This window comes from Anser anser, assembly GCF_964211835.1.
Source record: "Anser anser genome assembly, contig: HAP1_SCAFFOLD_622, whole genome shotgun sequence".
Lineage (NCBI taxonomy): Eukaryota > Metazoa > Chordata > Aves > Anseriformes > Anatidae > Anser > Anser anser.
The window spans coordinates 1-10000 of record NW_028153834.1 but is presented as its reverse complement, the minus strand read 5'-3'; the positions used below and the strand labels follow the sequence as shown (position 1 = coordinate 10000).

The 10000-nt window shown below is 36.9% G+C and overlaps 1 protein-coding gene across 4 annotated transcripts in view; it reads left to right on the top strand.

The window, feature by feature from the left end:
- Nucleotides 1-9883, top strand: part of LOC310891373 (cadherin-10-like) — a 26474-nt gene extending 16591 nt beyond the window's left edge. Inside the window, exons 7-8 of one of the 4 annotated variants that reach the window (XM_083853631.1) lie at nt 1161-1297; nt 9543-9883. In XM_083853631.1, the coding sequence (XP_083709757.1) occupies nt 1161-1297; nt 9543-9715 (310 nt within the window). In that variant the 3' untranslated portion in view covers nt 9716-9883. Of the gene's footprint in view, nt 1-1160; nt 1298-2262; nt 2831-9542 lie in introns of those variants that run through there. The other 3 variants (XM_083853630.1, XM_083853633.1, XM_083853632.1) reach the window with 3 other exon arrangements.
- The last annotated feature ends 117 nt before the right edge of the window (nt 9884-10000 follow it).

The following is a 10000-nucleotide window of genomic DNA, read 5'->3' as shown; positions in this document are numbered from 1 at the left end:
AATTTGTATATAAAAAAAATAAATAAGAAAAGATTGAATTATAAATCCCTAAATAGAGTTTTCTAAGTGGTGTTTGTCTCAAACAACAACAAAAAATCAGTCTGTGTTATGAAGGTTCCTTGATTTATTCTCTTACTGTTTTTCCAAACAGACAAAAAGCTAAGTCTAGATAAAAAGATAATCATCCAAATGCTGACGCATTTGTCTTAAATGCCTAGTCTTAAATACCAACAATATTAAATACCAACAAGAGATAGAAAGTCTTTATGAAACAAAATGAGACGTACAATAAAAGAGGGAATAATTAAATGTGGGAATTCCAAACTGGAATGGTAAGAACCTTTCAAACCCTGAAAACAGATTTTACTTCTGTGACAGAGACTCTGCTAGGAACTGTGGCACAGTTTTTTGTTTTTGTTTGTTTGTTTGTTTGTTTTTGCATGTCATGAAAAAATATTGGTAAATATCCTTTCCATTTGAACCAATATCTCTGGTGTCTTTTTTCAGTCCATCTTTGGCCTGTGACTTTAACAATTTGAATGGTATGTATGTACATATGTGTGCATGTGCATGTCTGCATATGGACATAGCATCCAGAGTGTTTTAAATGAAGACTCAGGAGCACTGGACTCATTTGCAATCATCTTCTACTTTAGGATTTTGTAGCCTGCCTATGTGACACTCCATTATACATAGTTGTCTTTCTTTCTTTATAATGCCCATTCCCTCAGTATCAGAGCATGTCAGCAATGATAAAATATATTTACCATTATACCTCCACTTAGCTGTTAGTGTTATTCATTTCACAAGTGGCACTTTTGCTGTTTCTTTTCAGCGAAGTCATTCACCTGCTGTGAGCCTGACTTAGATGTAAGAATGAATAATGCATTTCAGATTCAGTTCACATTAATACAGATCTGAGACATATTTAGTTTTATAGAAAGAAGAGCTTTGATCTTGGCAGCAGTGAATTTTAAATGTTTATAAGTGTACATTTTTCATGACTTCTGAGTTGTTGCAGCACACATTTATATGTATATATGCACAGCTCTGTTTTCTCAACTGACAGTAGCTTTATATGTCCTTGCTTTTCAAGGAACATTTCAGTATTAGGGAATCTCTTGCTTCACTTTTTTTATTTTTATTTTTTTTTTGTGCAGGTATTCTATTGTCCAAGGCATGCATTTAAAGAGATTGTTCAGCATCAATGAACACAATGGAACAATCATTACAACTGAACCTCTGGACCGAGAGATTGCTTCTTGGCACAACATAACTGTTACAGCCACAGAAACCAGTGAGTAAGAAATTTAAGGAACTGTGCTTTATATACTGCAAACTGTAATTATCCTCTGAATATGCCTTACTTTAAATGAAGAATGCATGCTTCCTTCTCATTATACTACTATTGCTTGCTACATGAAGGAACATTATTAAAATGATTAGTTAAATAGAGGCAGAATGTATTTGAGCTCCAAGGTCCTGTGCTCTTTCATAAAAGATGACCTTATAAAAAAATAAAAAATAAAATAAAAAAGGAAATTGTAATGGGATTGAGCATGTAACACTTTCAAGTTACACTGAAGCATCTGAATTGCTCCTGCAGTGCAAGATCTTATGTTAAATTAAACCCTGGTTAATTTCACACCAGATTTTTGACTAGTGTGAAATTAGCCAGGGTCTAATTTAACACCAGTCAGAAACCTGTGGCTCAAATTAATTGTGAATGTAAGGCCTAAATCAGTTAGACTTCTCTTCAGTGACAATTAAATCTCTGAAACCTCCTTTATATAGATTTCATCTGTCGTTTTTGTTTGAAAGTCAAATACAGTTGCCTCCATTTGTACTTTTGGTTACCTGCTTGCCCTAACTCTGGGATAATGCTCTAGAAAATTAACAACTACTAATTTATAAGGTGGTTTAACAAGATTATTAAGATACTTTTTAAAAACTCTTCACATCAATCCCTATGAAGGAGAAGAAATAGAAAAAAATATACAAATTTAAAAAACTGGCTAATCAAGAAATCAAACAGATTTGCTAAATACTTTTAGCATGTTAGTTTAATTCTGAATCTCAGTGAAATGCTATTTATTGTTAAATCTACTTTAAACATATATTCATTAGTTCCTCAAAGGAAGCATTCCCTGTATATATGTCAGAATAGTACTGCTAGAAGTTCAATGCAACATATTCAGTAACCTTTTTCACTGAAGCCTTTATTTTGTGTTTGGAAATTGATAGTATTACCTTCCTTTTCAGCTTCTCTGGGAGTTTTTTAATATAAATATATCTCACTTTTCATGTTGTTGGACAGCTGGCAGATGATGGTAAAATTGATCTCTGGCATATTTTTGTCATGTCTTGAATAGAACTATGGAAACACAGCAGGATGATTTTGGTCTGGACGTTTCTGTTTAGCTAAACAATGAAAAAGGAAAGAACTAAATGTTACAAATGAATAAGTGTCTCCTGAGCAGAAAAAAGCAGGTCTTTCATAGTAATGAAAGTTATTGTAGACAGACTGAGCCCTCATTATCTTCATATTCTTATACTTATTCTTTATTTCTTTAGTGATGATAAAGTCACTGTCTATAAAAATATATTCCAAAGCATTGAAGTTAGGTCACCTTGCTATGGACATACCTGAGATTATTTATATTTTGAACTAGTAACATTTTATTCCTTGAAATATAGTCCTACCATACACTATGAGACATTTTGCGGATGACATTGTGGCTCCACTGAGGCCAAATCAAAACGACATTAGACCTCATCCACAGTAGCTATTCATTGCAGCTGAGATAGAACTTGAAACTGCATTACAGCAGCAACCTCTCTGGGGGCTTATTTGATGCCCCAGCATTTATACAGGACCCAAGCCTTTTGCCTCTACTGTGATGACAAAGATCAGAAATTATTGACAGTAATTTGCATGTTATTGCATGACTTGTGATGAGGATCATCCTGTCCTCATGCAGTTGAGATACTAGGTTTAAAGGTACCCAGAAGAAGATCTAATTCACCGGACTTTAAACTCAAGTAGTGGGAACCTGCAACCTGTTGAACCTTATTGCACTTTATACATAGGACTTTTTCCAGCTCAAGAGAAATCAAGATTTATTTGATCAGTTTTTACTTGGTTTTAATCAGCTTCCACCAAGTACAAGACTGAAGCATAAATAGACGTATTCTAACAGTCATAACAGAAGCATGCATGACAGCAAAAAATCCTTAAGCCATCATATTTATATGACTGTGATTTAATTACTCAGAAGATGATTGTTGGACAATTTATTAATTTTTTAATTAGAATGACTGGCTCAGCTTTCCCTCAATTGAACTAAAAATGAATGAAAAAAAAAATCCTTGATTGCAACTGGCTTGAGCTCAATTTGATTCTCATTTCTCTATATTTCCAGTGGAAAAGTTAACTATTAGTCTTACCTAAACTTGCCCTAAAGAGACAACAGTCATTTGTCCATAGGGTTTTTCAGATGTCCATTTTTATTGTGTTATAGAGCTACTTCATGACTGCAGAACTTATAGTTCTTTGAAGGTTTCAGTCATGGATCATATCATTAATTCAGTGTGTAATTGTCACCCTTCTTTGGCCATATATACTTTTGTTGATAGACTTATTTTCAGATTTGTCCCAATGTCCCTACTAGTACCTAGGTGCTGTTTGTGTGAGCATTTATTTGATGGTAGGCTTTAAGTCAACACAGCATCCACGAATCTGATGAACAAGCAAGTCAGGAATAAACCAAGATAGCTGGCTGGGCTCTACCCATGCCACTTTGTGTATGGCTGAAGGCACTGAAAGTATTCCCTGACTCCTAATAGAATTACAAAGTCCATTACACACCCATTTCTGGCCTAACTAAAAAGGTTAAGTCGTGCACTCTGTGTATTATTTCTAAAAGGGATGTGTGCTACTTTTTGTAAATAAAATAAAATAAATAAACCAAGCACTATTTCATTGCCTATTATATTATTGTGAATATTGGGATTAAACATGAGAAATGTCATTCCCCAAAGAACTATTTCTGAGATGACACTGACAGATCATAAGCTTTGGTAAATTAACACAGCTCTAATGATTTCACAGGAGGAATAGTAATGTGAAACTGCTGAGTATCTAGCCATTTATCTCTGTGGTAGTTGCTTTTGCTGTCATTTCTTTGACAAAAGACTCAAAGCTATCAGCACAGATTCCATAAGTCCCAAGAAATCAAATGTCTTCTCCAAGGAACTAATGGATTATAAATTTAAAAAGCAATGTAAGAACCACCCAAAGCCATATAATTTGAAGTGAGGCAGAAAGGTTTCTCTTAAAAGTCCATTAGATTATTTTAAGAAAATGTCTTAAGGACTTCCGAATGAGTGAGAAGCAGTGACACTTATACACATCATGAGGCATATTTTAACTATAATGAATGTTTTGTGAGTAGCATACTTGTGTTTTAGGCAGAGCAGGTTGAGATATTGACGTGTGTAATCTAATAGATATTTAGTACTCCTAGAATATCTTAATATGATTTTATTTATTGGAAAATGTCTTCCTTATGTCTCTTATCCAACAATACATTCAGGTAAGTATGAATAGTATTGTTGCTACAAAAATTCTTGCCTACTAGTGTAGATATGTTACACCATGGTGAAAGCAGACCTTTCTAAGAGCTAAGTGATGATTAGTGCCATCTAAACATGGATTGAATTTGCTGGTAGGTGAAGGACTTCTAAGAGGTATTCAGTACCTTTAGATCTTCCTTCTGTTGTTTTCAGGTGTGTCCTGGTTCCAGCTGCGATAGGGTTAACTTTCTTCATAGTAGCTTGTATGATGCTGTCTTTTGGATTTAGGATGAAAAAACTGTCGGTAATGCAATGATGTTTTAGTTGTTGCTGATCAGTACTTACACTAAGTCAAAGACCTTCTAGGTTCTCAAAGCTCAATCTTGTCATCAGATCCGGAGACATTATCTTCCCCTTGAGGGTGCTGAATAGTGTAGAACATGGCTCAGTAGAAATGGGTCAGGTTGCAGCATGTTGCAGTGATTTACATCTCTCTGGAACTGCCAGTGACAGCATATTTTTCCAAACACTTCACCAGTTTTTAGGATTCTTCACTTGTTCAGAGGTAAAGTTCCAAAACAGTGGAGGTCCCCACTGTTCTACGTACCTGTCCATACTATCTCCCACACCCTGCCATTCTTAACTAGCTTGTCTCCCAGCAGATCTCTGCGTGATATTCTTAAATAGATGTTTAACCTTTGACCAAACCAGAAATTCATTCAAGAGACATAGCAATAGGAATATACAGGTTTAAACATCCCAAAGAAATTCAAAATTCTCAAGAGCTATTGTATCTGGTGTGGAGAAGGAAGGGAAGGTGAAGAAGAAGGGGAAGGTGTCATTCCTTGTCCTTCCTCCACAGATCAGATCTTTGAGGAGAAAAGGTAAGAAGTATAATTGTTAATAGTTTCCAAGAGATGGTTCCCAGAGTAACAGCAATGCTGAAAGTAGGTATCAGGTTAGGCTCGTGATCACTGCTTTTATCATTCATGAGGGAGTGTTACACAGTACAGCCCAGTGGTAAAATGAAAAGCAACCTTAAAACAGCCCACAGAGATGATAAGCAGCAAAAAAGAAGCATATACAGCAAATAAGAGGCTACATAATACAACTTGGAGAGTAAGTACAACTTCAAGAGCAAAAAAATCAACATCATGACCAGTAACTGTTTATAATTATTCTAACAGATTATAAACAATTTGTTCTTTCTAACACCTTCTTTTCAGATCTATCATTAGTGGGACAGGGGAGAAAACTGGAAAGAAAATTGCATAACTTGTGTATTGAGAAAAGGGCAGTTTAATAAGAAAGAAAAGAAAAAGAAAAAAAAAAAGAAAGGAAACAGAACAAAACAAAAAATAAACACAAGTGATTCACGATGCAATTGCTCACCACCAGCCAAGTGATACCCAGCCAATCCATGAGTAATGGCAAACCTACCCCCCCCCCCCCTTCCCAGCTAACTCCTCCCAGTTTTATGGTTTACAGAATCACAGAATTGTTGAGGTGGGAAGGAACCCCTGCAGGTCATCTGGTTCAACTGCCTTGCTCAAGCAGAGGCTTCATTACCTCAACCTTTTTAATGTTCTGAGTAACTAAGTCTTCTGTTTCTTTCCAGAGAGGGCACGTATTTTCCCTAGTCTTCTTTTGTGATTGAGGTACTTGTAGAAGACCTCTTGTTTGCCTTGATGTCCTTGGACAGATTCAATTCTATCTGGACTTAAGCTTTCTTAAGTTGATCCTTCACTGCTTGGACATCTCTGTATTCCTCCCAGACTGGGTAGAGAACGGATTGAAAGTAGCCCTGATGAGAAGGACCTGGGTGTGTTGGATGGCTAGAAGCTAGACATAAGCTGGCAGTGTGCACTTGCAGTACAGAGAGCCAACTCTATCCTGGGCTGCATCAAAAGAAGCATGGCCAGCGCGCTGAGAGTGGTGATTTTCCCCCTTTACTCTGTTCTTGTGAGACCCCACCTGGAGTACTGCATTCAGGTCTGGGGCCCCCAGCACAAAAAAGACATGGATGTATTAGAACAAGTCCAGAGTAGGGCCACAAGGGGCTCGAGGAACTGAAGCACCTCTCCTATGAAGATAGGCTGAGAGGGTTTGGGTTGTTCAGTCAGGAGAAGAGAAGGCTCCAGGGAGACCTTATAATAACTTTCCAGTACCCAAAGGGGGGGCTACAGGAAAGCTGGGGAGGGACTTTTTGTCAGGGAGTGGAGTAATGGCTTTAAACTAACAGAGGGTAGAATTAGATTAGGATGAGGAAGACATTCTTAGAATGTGATGAGGCAGTGGTACAGGTTGCCCAGAGAAGTTGTGGATTCCCCATCCCTTCAAGTGTTTAAGGCCAGGTTGGATGGGGCTTAGTGAGTTTACTGTGCAACCTCCTAGCTGCCCTAAGGAACTTGAACTCCACATTTTCATGGTGATTGCGACAAAGGCTACCTTTGGCCTATACATTCCCCACAAGCCCCTCTTTGTTGGTGAGAATAAGGTCCAGCACAACACCTTTCCTCTTTGCCTTCTCTATCACATGGAGAAGGAATTTTTCACCGATGCATTCCATGAACCTCCTGGATTGCTTAATGCACTTTTGTGTTGTCCCTCCAGCAGATGTCAGGGTGGTTAAAAAGTCTCCCAGGAGGACCGGGACTTTTCCTAACTGTTTTTAGAAATTTTCATCATTTTTTTTTTTCCTGGACAGGTGGTCTGTAGCAGACCCCCACTATAATATCACCCGTCCCTGCCCTCACTTTACTCCTAACCCATAAATTCTCATTTAGCTCCTCAGCCATCCCAAGGCAGAGCCACATACATTACAACTGGTCATTGACATAGAGGGTGAAACTCCATACTCATCTCCCTAGCCTGTCCTTCCTAAAGGTCGGGTATGTCCAATGTAAATGTTGAGCATGGTGTCATGCGATTTGAAATATCCCTATGGTCAGTCTGGGTCAGCTGTCCTGGCTGTGTTCCCTCCCAAACCTCCTGGTTGTTCCCTCCCCACTCCACCCTCCTTACTCTCAGGGCACTTTGAGAAGTAGTAAAGTCCTTGGCTTAGTACAAGAATTACTCTGCAATAAATAAAACATCAGTGTGGTATTGTCCTGGTTTTGAGTAGGATAGAGTTAATTTTCCTCCTAGTAGCTGGTAGGGTGCTGTGTTTGGGATTTAGGATGAGAATAATGTTGATAACACACTGATGTTTTAAGTGTTGCAGAGCAGTTCTTACACTAAGCCATGGTCTTTTCAGCTTCTCGCTCTGTCCTGCCAGCGAGCAGGCTGGGGGTGCATCAGGAGCTGGGAGGGGACAGACCCAGGACAGCTGACCCAAACTGGCCAAAGGGGTATTCCATACCATCTGACGTCATGCTAAACAATATATAGGGGTGGCTGGCCGGGGTGGGGGGCCGGCTGCTCAGGGATGGGATGGGCATTGGTCAGCAGATGGTGAGCAATTGCATTGTGCATCACTTGTTTCATACAAGCTATTATTATTATTATTATTATTATTAATAATTTTCCTTTATTTTCTGTCCTAATAAACTGTCTTTATCTCAACCCACAGGCTTCAGGTTTTTTTCTGATTCTCCCTTCTATCCCAGAGAGGGAGGGGGGAGGGTGAATGAATGGCTGTATGGTGCTTAGCTGCCAGCTGGGTTAAACCACAACAGGTATCAACATTATTTTCATCCTAAATCCAAAGCACAGCACCATATAAGCTACTATGAAGAAAATTAACTCTATCCCACCTGAAACCAGAACAAGGTGACATTTATGAACATTTTTATTGCGTAAGGTTTTGTTTGTTTGATTGACTGATTGATTTTAGGGCCTATTCCACACATAATTTTATATCATTAAATTATATAATTAGGTTTGGATTTTCCTTGTCTGAGATAGTTACAGCAATATAACCTTATGTAAATGCAGTAAATGCAGGAATTGAAGTGTCTCATATTGGCAGACTTTATTTTCCTTTTCATTTGGATATAAGCCATATTAACATAGCTTTTACATAGCCACAGTAGTAAAGTATATTAATCTAAGAGAAACAGTACAGCTTTCATGAGTATCAAATGCCTAGGTATTAAATCTGTTGTGCGAATAATACTTGGAAAATAACTGTAATCTCATCTACTACTTCCATCAAGAGTAAAGCTGTACACATCTGGGTAAACATGGACTTCTTTACAAATATATTTTTGGGACCGGTGGATAGAATAACTCTGTTTTTCCAAGTTCCAACTCTGTTCTTTATAGAAGTCTCAACTTTCTGTTTAGCTAGTACCAACTATCAGTGTCTATTATAATTATTCATGGTTATCAGTGGCATAAGTATTTTGAAATTATGTAAATTTTGGTGAGATTTTCACTAAAAACTTTGAAATTTCAAAATATGAAAGGAGTACACTGTAGTGAAGGAGTGTAAGTAAGTGTATCAAGGAATTGTAATAGAATTTCTTAAAAGTTGTGACCAACCATTGTGATATCCATGACTAGCACAGTAAGACGCTCTTCATGAACAAAACCTCATTTAATTTCTGCAGATCAGATTTTATTTTTTACATTTAAATCAGTTTCCAACTTAGTAAATGAAAAAGTGAGCATATCCAAACTTTTGTAAGAAGTATCATGACATTCTATTGTAATTTAACATAATGTTGGAGAAGAAAAACAAACCCATTTCATAGACAGAACCCCAGCAAAGCAAAAAAGCACCCTTATTTCTATGTTAGCAATTAAGATTAGAAGTTTAACTTCAAAAGCACATGCTAAATCATATTGCAGGTTATATATTAACAGAATTATTTTAAAATATTTAGTATTTAATGTATCTGTAAGTGTCAGTTACTATTTTCTACTCTGTCAAATTTAGGTAATATTTCGTCTTGTCTATATTACTTTAAAATATATAGCAGATAATTTATACATTTTTATTTCCATCTTCTTTTAACCATTAGGAAATCCTGAAAAAATTTCAGAAGCAAATGTATATATCCAAGTTCTTGATGTTAATGATCATGCACCAGAATTCGCTAAATTTTATGAAACATTTGTTTGTGAAAATGCAGTTTCTAACCAGGTAAGTGTGAAGGAGTTAGCTGCCATTTTTCTCATTGCCGTGAAGATCTGATCAGAGATGATACTGTTTCCTCTGAGATTGACTATTCCAGTACTGCAAGCACAGGATATATATTGTCTAATTAAAAAATATTCTGTTGATATGTGTACAGTTTGAAATACACATTTCAGAAGTGTATTTTCCCCTACTGAATAAAGCACCACAGAACATGTAAAAGAAAAATGCATTTCCTTGTTTGATTGCCAAAACAGATAACAGAGAAGTACAGACAGAAAATTCTAAACAAACAAACAAACAAACAAACAAATAAATCACAGATTTGATTCACGTTAATGT